The sequence below is a fragment of the Mus pahari genome, chromosome 19 (genome assembly GCF_900095145.1).
Source record: "Mus pahari chromosome 19, PAHARI_EIJ_v1.1, whole genome shotgun sequence".
Lineage (NCBI taxonomy): Eukaryota > Metazoa > Chordata > Mammalia > Rodentia > Muridae > Mus > Mus pahari.
In genome coordinates, this window is record NC_034608.1 from 23,724,062 (window position 1) to 23,739,202 (window position 15,141).

General features: G+C 40.6%; 1 protein-coding gene across 1 annotated transcript in view; it reads right to left on the reverse strand.

The window, feature by feature from the left end:
* The window catches only part of LOC110336936 (vomeronasal type-2 receptor 116-like), a 72,825-nt gene that overhangs the window by 36,178 nt on the left and 21,506 nt on the right, over nt 1-15,141 (reverse strand). Inside the window, exon 3 of the mRNA XM_021219673.1 lies at nt 2,072-2,195. Coding sequence (XP_021075332.1) covers nt 2,072-2,195 — 124 coding nt within the window. The remainder of the gene's footprint in view (nt 1-2,071; nt 2,196-15,141) is intronic.

A 15,141-nucleotide genomic window follows, 5' to 3' on the forward strand; every position in this document is an offset into this window, starting at 1 on the left:
TCTCAAGCTTGCTAGCTAGCTAGTGTGAGCCAAATTAGGCTGCAGTTTCAGTGAAAGACCCTGTCTCCCAAAAGAAGGTGGAGAGTGATACATGCATGCGTGTGCATGCGCGCACACCTCACCCCTCCACACCACTCTACTACTATCATCCGTATCACCACTGTGCTTGAGAAAGTAGGAACCTTGGTTTTCCCGTTTCTAAAGTCTTGGCAGCTTTCTGGCTTTGGCTAAAATATAATCAGTCTGCAGCTAAATTGAAGAAATTTAGATTAGTGGCACTGGTAGAGGAGATTTCAAGACAGTCTAGTATTCACTGCTACATGGTTGTTAGTGGTCACACTTATGCAGGTCTATAATGAAAAGAAGTATTCTAAGCAATGAAAAAACACAATGTTTGTTTTGAGGAGACTATGAACACCAGAAAATGTAATGGCTCTAAGACCAGTGTTCAGGAGATAAAACATGTAAAGAAATGCCTGATGCTCAGTAAATAACGGGAGTGGTGACCTCAGGGAAAGGATCTCACCCAGCTAAGCTTCCAAACTTTGGAAAGAAATTAAGGAAAAGCTAAAGCAGTGAAAGAAACCATTGACAACAGAAAGCAAATAANGATGTAGTTGAATGAGGGGGCCATGTTCCAGCCCCAGCAAATAACAGAGTGGAGACAGTTTCACCCACATGGTTCTGGATTTTGAGTCAAGAATCTATGAAGGATCTGTGAAATCTTCTCCCATAACTAAGAAAATTACCAGGCTTGTTTTAGGGGTGTCCCTTAATTGAGGCCCAAATAGGCCGCTGAGTGAAGCTGTGAACATGAAATCTAGATTATTTTGGAGACCCTCAGATAGTGGAAATGCCACAGTTGTGGGTTTTCCTGCTGGTTTTTGGTCTTTCACTGAACCAGTATTTCTTCACGTTGGTCCTTTTCTTTCTCTTTTGAAATGGTAATGCATATTTTATGTCATTTTATGTTGGAAGTATATGATCAGTATTTTGACTTATATTTTACTTGGGGCGACAGTTAAGAGATTGCCTTGAGTTTCAGAAGTGACTTTGAACTTCTAAACAGTATTGAGACTGTTATAGACTATGGGAACTTTGGAAATTGGACTAACTGCATTATGAAATACAATATGGCCTCATCCCTGTGAGTGGGGAGAGAATGGAATCTTTGTTATGGGAGGAATTTCTTACCTAAACCTGTGGAATTCATCACTGTGGGGGAATTAAGACTCGCAGAATGAGTTAAAAAGTGGTTCCCTTGAAAACAGATGAAAAATGTTTAGATACCTCCTTGAGTCTGAGGGAATGGAGAGCTATTTATGTTTTAAGCCTGAAGGCAAGTGTGAGAATTCTAAGAATGAGGGGGGCATGTGTTGGTCCCTCTTCCCTCTTTCATCACAGATACTTGAAGGATTTGGTCACTCTTTATCATATTCAGAGATATATGGAGAAATATCCACTAAGGAAACATTTGCTCTGACTCCAGGGTGGTGAAAAATCTGAAAATATTTTTTGTCTGTCTCATTCCACATCCCCCAGGAGCTCCTCCCTGTATGTAAAGAAGGAGAGAGGAGTTTTAAGCACTCTCACATTCAAATCACTCCTGCCAATCACCTTTTGTGTACTGGAACCTGAAAGAGGTAGTGTGTGAATGTGAGTGTGAATGCACCTAGTCATTCTTTGTGTGTTGTCCATAACCTCAGAAGACATGGAGAGGAGCACTGATGAAAGTCCTCTAAGCCCTGGGATAGCAATCAAAGACATCTTTGGCAAGGCAATAAGTTCTTATTATGTAGCCCTGGCTGTCCTGAAACTCGTTATGTAAGCCATGCTAGTTGTAAACTCAGAGATCTGCTTATCTCTGCCTCCAGAATGTAGATGGTGTGTACCACTACACTTTGCTTTACATTAATTTTCTAACTAATAAACAACTTGGACTATGGAGGTGGCTCATTGTGTAAAATGTTTTCAGCAAATGTGAGAATCTGAGTTCAGATGCCCCCAATCCTCATAAAAAAGGGGTTCTCCATTAGAAGTAGAAATTTTTTTCCGTACCGCACACACTTACCTGTCTCATTGGAAATTTCATTCTCTGGGCATGGGATGCAGTCAAAACAACAGATCACATTTCCTTCTTGGAGGGATTGTCTGAATCCAGGACCACAACTTTCACTGCATATGGACTGGGGAGTCTGAGGAAAATCAGACATGTGTAAGCTATAATTCTGATTTTTGCCTACCACTCTAATAAGCATATTGTTCATAGAACTGAATCATTAATGAACATAGTTTTGTATCCATAAATAACTGGATGTTGCTATTGCTTGTACATGACATGCAAATAATGGTGATGACCTTTAACCTGTGGTGTGACTTGGACATGGTGAGAGCTTAGGAAAATAGCTCAGTATAAGAGCATGTAACACTCTTGCAGAGGTGCTGAATTTGGTTCCCGGAACCCATTTTTACTTCCTGTAACTCCAGGTTCAGGAGATCTAATAGCCTCTTTTGGCTTCTATGGGCACCTGCACTCAATAGGTAGATATTTGTGTATTCATACTAATAATGAATATAAAACAATTGTTTTTTAAAGGAAAGGAAGTTATTGATTGGAGGTTTGTTATTGGGAGGCATATTGCAAGAATGGCTTAATCCTACCTCTGTTTTTGCTACCTGGCTGCCATGAGGTGAGTGGCTTCTACTTCTGCAACCACACCATTTTACATCACTACAAATTCAAAAGTAACAGCTAAATGGGTCTTTGATAGAAGCCTCCAAACTCATCCTAAAGATATGTCGTCAATAATGAAAACCCACAGCATTTACATACACATTGGTAGTGAATGTGCTTTAGTTACATACAGTAGATAAAATTCTCTTCCTTGAATTGGAAATATAAAATTTAAAAACTATATTCATGGTTCAGGGGATTCCTGAGTGTGATGATGGATTAAAAGACTCAATAAAAGAATAGAGTCCCAATAAGAAATCATAAACTCTACTTTTAGCATAGAAAGAAAAAAGGAAAAAAGAAACAAACTTATTGGAATTTTTCTTTCCAAAAGAATAGGCAAGCTAGCACCAAGTTTCACCATCTTTTTGTTTGTTTGTTTTTCCGAGACAGGGTTTCTCTGTTTAGCCCTGGCTGTCCTGAAACTCACTTTGTAGACCAGGCTGGCCTCGAACTCAGAAATCTGCCTGCCTCTGCCTCCCGAGTGCTGGGATTAAAGGCCTGTGCCACCATGCCCAGCTAAGTTTCCTCATCTTGTCTGCACCAGGTCAAGGACAAAGGTAGAAGCCAATGAGGTTCTTTCCCCTCTAGACAAGGACACTAGAAAAACAGCAGGTGGAATTATTTTAACCAAGTGTACAGAGATGCAAGCAGTGGGTGGCTTGATGACTAGAGCATAACCAGGTGATTTTATGGAAGCTGAAAAGAGGCACAGTATCTTGGAGTGGAGATTCTCCCTGGGCATCCTGGAGACAGTTGCCTGTGCAGAATACACCCCTGTGAATGCCTTGGTGAACGGCTGTGAGATATTTTATCTACTATTATTCACGCCCGTAAAACATGTAGTATGCTTATCATTCATACTTTACTCTCTCTATTCTCATTTTCCCAATTACCTCCTCATTTTGTTACTTAATTATGGATGCTATTAGCTCTTAACATCTGTGATGAATATTTTCTCTAATCAGTACTCTAATGATGCTATCTCTGAACCATGGTAGGGAAACAAGAAAAATGTACAAGTGTCTTCTAATGCAAGTTCACCCCAATATTTCTGTGAAATCATTCTATTTGTTATTGTAATTGACTCCTCTCCACCATAAACAGTAATTGATGGAAAGACATTACATGCTCAAAGATGGGTAGATTTAATATCATGAAAATAACTATTCTGTCAATCTATGTATAGATTTAACGAAATCTCAATTAAAATCCCCATCTTAATCTTCACAGAAGTAGGACTATCCTAAACGTTATATGAAGTCACAAAAGATCCTGAATAGAAAAAAAAACCTGGACAGAAAGAAAAAATGCTGAAGGGAAAACAATTTCAAAACTTAAGATACATTACAGAGCCAAAGTCACAAGTCAATACAGTATTGACACAAAAACAGACATGTCCACCACTGAAACAAAATTGAAGATTCAAAAATGAGTACATGTAACTTCAGCTACTTAATATTTGACAAAAATTGAAAAACTAAAGCTGGAGAAAAGAAAGCACTTTCAAAATATGGTGCCGGGGACACTGGCTGTCCATGTTTAGAAGGAGAAAATTAGATCTGTGTCTATCATGCTGCACAAATATAATCCCAAATGGATCAAAATCTTAAAAACTAAACCTTGGCTCAGCCGTTAAAGGCTAGGCTCACAACCAAAAAACTAAACCTGAAAAATTTAAACTGCTACAAGAAAATCTAGGTAGCATCCTATATGTTATGAGTGTAGGAAAGCACTTTTGGAATATGACTTTATTTGCCCCCAAAATTAAGGTCAACAGTTGACAACTCAGATCTCATAAAACTCAAATAGGTATGGGATGTGGAACAGTTGGATGGTTGATTTGGGTGGAAGAATAAAATATGGAGTGTAAAAAAATTAATTAATTAATTAATTAATTATAATAAACCCTCAAACACTTGCAAACAGCTAAATGAAGAGGAAGCTCTCAGAATTCTAAAAGTATTGGAGAGAATAGGAATACATGGTCCATATCAAAATATAATAAAAGCAATATGCAGCAAGCCAATAGCCAACATCAAACTAGATGGAGAGAAACTCGAAGCAATTCCACTAAAATAAGGGAAGAGGCAAGGCTGCCCATTCTCTCCCTATCTACTCAATATAGTACTTGAAACTCTAGCCAGAGCAAATAGACAACAGAACAAGATCAATGGGATACAAATTGGAAAGGAGGAAGTCAAGATATCACCAGTTGCAGATAATATAGTATACATAAGTGACCCAAAAATCCATGAGAGAACTCCTAACAACTTCAGCAAAGTGGCTGAATACAAAATTAACTCAAACAAATGAGTATCTTTCCTCTACTCAAAGAATAATGGGTCTGAGAAAGAAATTAGGGAAATGAAACCCTTTACAATAGTCACAAATAGTATGAAATATCTTGGTGTGAGGCTAACCAAGCAGTGGAAGATCGGTATGAAAAAAACATCAAGTCTCTGGAGAAAGAAACTGAAGACCTTAGAAAATGGAAAGATCTCCCATGCTCATGGATTGGCAGGATTAATATAGTAAAAATGGTCATCATACATAATCTACAGATTCAATGCAATCCCCATCAAAATTCCAACTCAATTCTTCACAGAGATAGAAAGAGCATTTCTCAAATTTATCTGAAATAACAAAAAACCCAGGATATCAAAAACCATTCTCAAGAATGAAAGAACTTCTGGGGGAATTACCAACCCTGGCCTCAAGCTGTACTACAGAGTAATAGTGATTTAAAAAAAACCAACAACATGTTATTGGTACAGAGACAGACAGGTAGATCCATGGAATAGAATTGAAGACCCAGAAATGAACCCATACACCTATGGTCACTTGATCTTTGACAACGGAACCACAACCATCCTGTGGAACAAAACAGCATTTTCAACATATGGTGTTGCTGGTAGTTAGCTAGGAGAATGGAAATTGACCCATTCTTATCTCCTTGCACAAAGCTCAAGTCTAAGTGGATCAAGGACACATAAAACCAGGTACAATGAATCTAATAGAAGAGAAAGTGGGAATGAACCTCAAATACATTGGCACAATGGAAAATTTCCTGAACAGAACACCAATGGCTTATGCTTTAAGATAAAAAAATTGACAAATGGGCTGGGCATGGGGGCACACGCCTTTAATCCCAGCACTTGGGAGGCAGAGACAGGCAAATTTCTGAGTTCGAGGCCAGTCTGGTCTACAGAGTGAGTTCCAGGACAGCCAGGGCAACACAGAGAAACCTTGTCAAAAAAAAAGGAAGAAAAAGAGTATTGACAAATGGGACCTCAAAATTGAAAAGCTTTTGCAAGAAAAAGGATACTGTCAATAGGACAAAATGGTAATCCATAGATTGCGAAAAGATCTTTACCAACCCTACATCAGATAGATGGCTAATATCCAATATATTAAAAAGTACTCAAAAATTTAGACTCCAGAAGACCAAATAACCCTAATAAAAGAATTGGGTAGAGAGCTAAACAGAAAATTCTCAACTGAGGAATCTCAAATGGCTGAGAATCACTTAAAGAAATGTTCAACATCCTTAGTCATCAGGGAAATGCAAATCAAAATAACCCTGAGATTCCACCTCACAGCAGTCAGAANGGCTNAGATCAAAAACTCAGGTGACAGCATATGCTGGTGAAGATGTGGAGAAAGAGGAACACTCCTCCATTGCTGGTGGGAATGCAAGCTGGTGCAGCCACTCTGGAAATCAGTCTGACACTTTTGCTGATGCCAAGTGCTTGGTAACTGGAGCCTGATACAGCTGTCTCCTGAGAGGCTCTGCTAGAGCTGGTTTGTTTTTTTGGTTTTTTTCAAGACAGTGTTTCTCTGAATAGCCCTGGCTGTCCTGGAAGTCACTCTATATACCAGGGTGGCTTTTGAACTCAGAAATCCTCCTGCCTCTGCCTCCCAAGTGCTGGGATTAAAGGCTTGTGCCACCACAGCCTGGCTCTGCTAGAGCTGGACCAATACAGATGTAGATGTACACAGCCAAATATTGGACTGAGCACAGGGACTCCAATGTGGAAGTTCAGGACTATAGGAGCTGAAGGGTTTTGCAACCTCATAGGAAGAACAACAATATCAACCAACCAGATCCCTCAAAACTCCCAGGTACTAAACCACCAACCAAAGAGTATTCAGGAGGTACCCATGGCTCCAGCTGGATATGAAGCAGAGAAATAACTTATCTGGCATCACTGGGAGTTATGATGACCCAGAATAAGGGAACACTAGACTGCTAAGNCNGGAGAGTGGGTTGACAGGTGGGGCAGCATCCTCATAGAGGCATGTGGGAGGAAAGAGGGGATAGGAGGCTTATGAAGGAAAAACTGGGGCAGGGATAAATATAAATAAAATAAAATAACCAATAAAAATGAAAAAAATAGCCAGATTGAAAAATAACTGACTTTCAACCAAAATTAATCAAAACTTATGAGAAGGATACTTTCATACTCATCAAAGGAAAAAATTCACTTAGCTGAGACATCACTTCTGAATACTTACTCCCCCAAGTGCAATGACACCGACATTCATAAGAGAAGCATTATTCAACCTTACTCACACACTGAATTCCATGAATTAATTAATAGTGGGAGACTTCACCCATACCAATGAACAGGTTATCTAGACAGAAACCAACAGACATTATGCCAGAAGTGAACCAAACTGATATCTGTAGAATATTTCACCCAAACAGAAAAGAATAAACCTTATCAGCAGTTCATGGAACCTTCTTCAAAATTCACCATATAATTGGTCACAAAGCAAGATTCAACAGATACAAGAAAATTGAGATAAATCCTTTAACCTTATCAGACCGTCATGGATAAAAGCTGAACTTCAACAATGACAGAAACAACAGAAAGCCTGCCAACTGCTCTGCAGTTGCTGAGTCCCATTTTGGTGTTTGCTATGGGGCTGAACTGCTGAAAAAGAAGATCAAGCTCACCCCTAAAGAACTATTGCTAAACAGGTCCACCTCCCCCATATCCTAATAACTTTTCTCTTTCACTGTTTCTGCTGGGCGGTGGGCTGGAGGAGAGGTTGAACCCTTATTAAAAGTAGGTTGCAAAAAATGAATGCCTATAAACTCCCCTTCATGTGAAAAGTCTTGGAGAGCTTAGAGATACAAAATATTTACCAAGACATAATAAAGGCAATATATAGTGAGCTAATAGCCAACATATTATTAAATGGAGAGAAACTTTAAGTGATTCACTAAATCAGGGACATGACAAGGTGTACACTCTTTCTGTATCTATTTAAAGTAGCACTTGAAGTTTTAGCTATATAATAAATCAATAAAAATGGTATCAGAGGATAAAAATTGGAAAGGAAGAAGTTAAAATATTGCTATTCACATATAATATGATAGTATACATAAATGACTAAAAAATGTACCAGGTAACTCCTACAGCTAATAAATACCTTTAGCCAAGTGGCTAAAAACAAACAAAAAAAATCTAAAAAAATCAATACCCTCATTTATACAAACACTAAATGAGCTGAGAAAGAAAATAAGGCAACAATACCCTCCTCAAGAAATTTGACAACAAACCAAACCCAATTTAAAATGGGGTACAGAGCTAAGCAGAATATTCTGAATAGAGTAACCTCTAATGCTCAAGAAGTGTTCTATGAAGCGGTCAACATCCTTAGTCATCAGGGAAATGCAAAACAAAGCAACTCATATTTAAATATATAGATGTCAGAGTGGCTGATTTTAAAAACTCAAGTGATAGCTTCTGATGGTGAGGACATGGAACAAAGGGAACACTACTACACTGCTGGTGGAAATGTAAACTTGTACAGACACTTTGGAAATCAATTTGTCAATTTCTCAGAAAAATTGGAAATAGTTCTACCTTAAGACCCAGCTATACCATTACAGGGAATATACGCAGAAGATTCCCCTTCATACCACAAGGATACTTTCTTAACTATGTTCATAGCAGGTTCATTTGTAATAGCCAGAAACTGGAAACAATCTAGATGCCCCTCAACTGAAGAATGAATAAAGAAAATGTACCTTTACACAATGGAATACAATTCTGCTATTAAAAACAGGGACCTCATAAAATTTGCAGACAAATAAATGGAACTAGAAAAGATCATCCTCACTGAGGTAACCCAGAACTGGAAAGCCACACATGGTAAGCAATCACTTATAAGTGGATAATAGCCATCAACCACAAGATAACCATGCTAGAATCTATAGATACAAAGAAGCTAAGTAACAAGGAAACCTAACGGGAGGTGTGATGTTGGGGATGGAGGGAGGGAACTTGGTAGGAGCCAGGGTGTGGAAGGTAATAGGAGGGATCCGTTGCAGGGAGGAGAGAGGTAGAGAAGACTACAAGAGGGAACTGGGATTTGCAGTGGGTGTGGGGCATCTCTGGGAGGAGCAAAAATCCTAGGGGAAAGGAAACCCCAGCAATCTATGAGCATGACCCTAGCTAAGGCTCCTAGCAATAGTGGATATGGAAGATGAAATAGCTACTGTCTGTGACCAGTGAAGACATCCAATGGAGGACTGGGGACACAGCCACAAAACCTTCCATCTACAATTTGTCCTGCCCACATGGTTGTGCAGAGATACACATCGAGCAAAATATGAAGGAATGGCCAACCAATGATTGCCCCAACTTGGGTCCCATGCCTTGAGAAAGCCCACCTATGACAATGTTAAGGGTATTCTTGCATACAGGGCCTAGCATAACTGTCATCTAAGAGGATTCACCCAGTAGATGATGGGAACAGGAGCAGAGGTCATTAGCCTAGCATTAGCTAGAGCTCAGGCAATCTTGTGGAAGAGATGGAGGAAGGACTGAAGGAGCCAGAGAGGTCAAAGACACCACAAGGAAACCCACAGAATTAACACACCCTGTAGGACCACGAAAGGCAGCTTGGTTCTTGGTTGAACAAAGGCTAGAAACCCCCATGACCCTGAACGGTCGGAAGTCATTTTGTCCTGCTCCTGGGCACATAGCTCCTGTCATGTAGGTACAGCCCCCCCATAGCACTCCATAGATTTGTGGCCATCAGTCACAGGCAACACCCCAAGCCCCTCCACAGGTACAGAATGTGACCTGTGGTCACATAGCCTCAAGACAGATCTCCATTCTAATGAGGTACCTAAAGGCCTAGAGGACATAGCCAACCAAATCTCCTTCCCAGACACTCCTCTCTGCAAAAGATATTTAACCTCAGGGCTGCCCTGAGAAGTGGGGTATGGTTTTACTCATCCACTTTTTGCCATGACAATAAATGCCTCAAAACCATGGACTGTCTATTTTCATTGGGATTTGCCATGGAGAACTATGGAGAAGACCTTCACTTAAAGAATCGCTGTTAAACCTCCCATAGAAAGCCTCTACACTCCCAGTCACGGCCACCTCCAAGCCAAGCCTGACACCACTGACAAGCCAAGGACTCATCCTCATGGGACCCAGGTGGAGCTCCCCTCTTTTTCCCCTCAGCCCTAGGCTAAATCCAGCCCTCAGGCCCTGACCCCATTTTCTGCTCTTCCATGGCTTCCACAGGCACCTGGGTGCCCAAGAGCCTGAGAACCAGATGGACCCGGCTTCCTTGCAAGCCTGGGGACACGCAAGCCAGCTCTGGCTGTCCTTGGCACCTTTGACTATGCTCTCCCACCTCTGGAGCTGTGTCCTGCACAGCTCATGGTCCTGCAGTTTCCTCATAGCCCGACACCCTCCCGGTGACTGTGTGGGGGTAAACAAGATCAAAACTCTCACATCCTGCTTTCCCAATCAGCCACGCCCTGTGTTGGAATAGACAAGAAACCAATAACCCTACATAACCTGGGGCCATAAGAACCAGCAACTGAAAAGCATAAATGGGACAGACCTAGGGTCCCTACACGGATGAAAACGGATGTGCAGCTTTGTCTTCATGTTGGTCTCCTAACAAGTGGAGCAGGCTCTGTCTCTAACTCTATTGCCTGCTTTTGGATCCCCTTTACCTAACTGGGCTGCCTTGTCTAAACTTAATATTAGAAGACGTGTTTAGTCCTACTACAACTTGATAGGCTCAGACAAGGTGATTTGTGTGAGGTTTTTCTCCTTCTCTGAGGAGAATGGAAGTGGGGAGATAGGGGAAGGGCAGAGACTGGGAAGAAACAAGGGAGAGAAGCAAGGTTAGGATGCAATGGAAAATTAATTACTGAAAAATTTACAGCAAGAAAATGACAACAGTCTGAAAACCCCTAGATTGGATGGGCTATCAACCTAGAGGAAAACCAAATATTATTATTTTGTTAAATGAATATGTCAGTGAAATGACTCCTAGTAACACTGTGCTAAACTCAGTCATCATTAGAGAAACTTCTCCCAGTGAATGGGAATGAACACATGAGACCCATGACTGGACAATGTGCAAGGGTGGGAGAGTTTGGAAGACTCGGATCTAAGTGGGATGACTTCATCAAATCCCTTCCCTAAGGGTGTGGGGAGCTCTGTGCAAGAGGAGGTAGAACAGTGTCTCCGGACAAATGAGAACGGATGAACATGAGAACTCCCGAATCTGAACTGATCAAGTTCACGCCAGACAGTTTCAGTGCTGAGAGGGGGAACTGGATTAAGATGCGATCTCCAACTGACACTTGCAACTTAGTTTTCTATAACGGAGTCTCATTGTGTACATTAACCACATTTGAGGATAGGCCCCATGTCTATCTATAGATGGACAATAGTATTATTGTAGACTTTTTGCCTTCCATTGCTTGGTTTGAGCAATTTTTGACTCACTGGTCTTTACTTGTATATTATGGTTCCTGATTTTGAGTGCTTTTTGGGGGTATGTTGCTTGTAATTTTTCTTTAAAAAAAAATACCCTGTTTTTTTCCTGTTTGTTTGTTCTTCTAATGAAAATTTTATCATACAGTATGTTCTGATTATGGTTTCCCCTCCTCCGGCTCTCACTAGTTCCTGTCCCTTTCTTCTCCCATCTGGATCTCCCTTCCTGTCCCTCATTAGGAAACAAAATGGTATCTAAGGAATAATAATAATAATAATACAAAATTAAATAAACCAAAATAATGATTGAAATAAAACAAAAATAACAGAGGGAAAAAGCCAAGTATAAAGCACATGAAACATGTATAGACACCGGTACATACTCAATGGTACACTTAGGATTCTCATAAAAGCACAAAACCAGTAGAAAAGACCCCATGTGGTAACAAAAACATGCCCTGACACAATATTAAGAGACAATGAGCCTCCAAAGAAGCCATTGAGTATTTTNGTGTTGGTTCCTTATTACTGGGCATGCATCCTTTTCACCTGATGGGTATCTAGCAGGGCGAGAGGAATGGTCTGGTGCATTGGTGTGACTTTTGCAGGAGTACGTTGCAGGAGCCAAGAGAGACAGAGTCAAAGCAGGCATGTCTGAGGTGAGACATTCCAGAGTACACTTATCAAGAGGAAACATGGTCGATCAGGTAGAAGAGGTGGCCTCTAGATTTATAGTTGAATGTGGTGGGTGGCAGAAGTTAGCAGGAGCAAATGCTTCAGGCCAAAGGGGGAACAAATCGGCACTTGTCTTGGTTAGGATGGTGCTAGACCNCTTGAAAGGGGGCCCATTTTGTCTTTCCAGGTTTTGACAGCAGATATAAATGAGGGCATAGAAAAGAAACAACCGGAATAAGTGATTCTTGGTTAGGGAGAAGGTTTTTATTGTAGATTTGAGAGAACATCCAGAGGCATTAGAGTGTCTGAAAGTGAAGCAAAAATGAAGCACACTGGCCATGGCTAGATCTATCCATCCCTCAGCAGTGGAAAAGCAGAGGAGCTGTGTGGTATTTGTGTTGGTAGTTTTAAAGGGAGCTGAGCAATTGCAGAATGAGGTGAGCTGTAATTTGGAACATCCTGGGAGCTAGCCAATTGGAAAACAAGTTGGATAGGTGAGAAAAGCAAGGAGCTTCATGTAGGGACTTTGAGATCTATAACAAGTATGTGTGAATAGGGTCCAAAGAAGAGTAGAGGCTAGCATGGACTTTGGTATGTGGTTAGGCAATACAGAAACTTTTCAAGAGGGGGCACATGTCTGAAGTGGAAATCCTGGTTTCTTTGAAGACTCAGTTGTGCCATGTGATGTTTTTGTGGAACTGTCTCATGATGTGATGGCTTTTGAAATAGACACCTGAAAGGATGTTTTGCTGAAACAGACACATGAAAGGGCATGCGATGTTTTGCCAGAGCAGATGCTTGAGAGAGCATGTGACATTTAGAAAGAAAGTAAATGGAACCCAATAAACAATGAGAGAGTGCTCTTGCATTGTCATGCTGTCCAAAACTTTGCTAGTCTTTGCTAACTGTGCAGTATGCTTAAACTTGTACATCAACTATGACAAATTATTGTGGCTGAAGGCCTCCTGTAAAGCTGATTTTCTTGGTGTATGTACTTTATATTCCCAGCAGCAGCTAATACATCTTCTTTTCCTGTTTCTTCACCAAGATTTGTTGTCAGTTTCTTTTAATTATTTTGTTGTTGAGGTATTTTCTTTTTTCTTTTTGCAGTACATACTGATTATAGTTCACCTCCCCATGCACCTAGATCCTCAAGATCTCCTCACATGACCAACTTCAAGCCCTGTCTCTTTCTCCCTCTCCCTCCTTCTCCTCCTCCCTCTCTCTTTTTCTCCCTCCCATCTTGTTTTTAGATGTAGAGTCAAGACTNTTATACAAATCNTTGGCTGTCCTGAAACTCACTATATAGACTAGTGTGGCCTCAAATTCACAGAAATCCACAGCCTCTGCTTCCTGAGTGTTGGGATGCCTACTTCTCTCATTCTTATGAAAATAAACAGGCATATGAATTCCAAGAGACGGCAACATGTACAGGTCCTACATGGGTTTTTAATCACACAGAATACTTCAATGGAGAGAAGTAGACAAGCACCACCATCCATAGCTCAGAAAGTATCTTCAGTTAAGAACCACTTGCAAGTGAAAACAGTTTTCTCCAAGGGAGTCTCATGGTGGGAAACAAAGTACGCTTAAGTGTAGGTAGGCTCTATAGTGTCCAAAGTTAGTACCTCCATCCCCACAAAGTGGAAGGCCCAATGGCTTGGTCAAAGATGACACTCTGGGTTCAGCTAGGCATGGCAGAATAAACTAAAGGGTTTCTGGAGGATATATTAAAGCTTGCTTTCAGTACTCTTCAGACCTGTGAAATGGTTTTCTGTATTCCGAACGGAATCACTCCCCTTATCTTTCTTTAGCTCTGCCATAAAGGACTTGTGTAGGCTTAGATTTTTCCAAGCCTATATTATTCAGAGTTCTAGAACAATTCCATCTTTCTTCTAGCCCACAGAACAGAGGTAGGGGACAAAGAAGGTGTATAGGAAAAGGGGGTTGTGGGCATGTTTATAAGCAGTTCTTTGGGGTGATTCCATTCATTGTTGTTAGGATATCAGCAGTCAAGTCCAAACATGAAACAGTAGCAGGGATTCAATTCAGCAGAAACTGCAAGGCTCAACCAAATCAGCAGTTAAGGCAAGAATCAGCTGGAATAATGCGTGAAGTTCTTGGGTGCATTTCTCTCTATGAAATGAAAATCAGGGAAGACCAGCAAAGACCAGTGATGACCAGTGAAGACCAGCAAAGGACATTGTGAATCATTGACTCATATATACTTCTTTGGAGCATATACTTCAAAGAGTCTAACATGCAAGGGGATCCAAATTCCTTTTCCTTATTGATGCTAAAGGATTGAAATGGGAAATCAAGGGATTCTAGACAAGAGGGATCACAAGTGTAAACTGTTCCACCAAGATCATTTTTATTGTTACATTTCCCTTCATAGAAAATTACAAGTTTACGTTTAATAAAGGAAGTCGGATTATTCATAGGCTAGCATATTCAAGGTTACATGTAGCACAGCAATGTTATTTTTCTTCTGAAAAACGTTTGAGGTACGGGAACACCATTTAACCTAACTATTCTCCCGAAATTGGTGAAGGTGCAAGTCATTTCTTTCTGTGTTTCTTTTCACATTTGTTGGAATTCCACATTTCCTTCTTGAAAAACAGCAGCATTAGCTGTTCCTATGCCTGTGCCCACAAATTCATTAAGTCTTCACATAAGCTTAACTTAATCCCCCAACAGTCTAAGTCAACATACAATTGAGATCTATTTTTACTGCTGCACTATTCATAATAGTTAACTGATGGAACCAGGCTATATAGCTATCAAGAGCTAAAGAGCCGGGCCTGGTGGCGCAGGCCTTTAATCCCAGCACTCGGGAGGCAGAGGCAGGCGGATTTCTGAGTTCGAAGCCAGCCTGGTCTACCAAGTACAGCCAGAGCTATACAGAGAAACCCTGTCTCGAAAAACCAAAAACCAAAAAAAAAAAAAAAAAAAAAAAAAAAA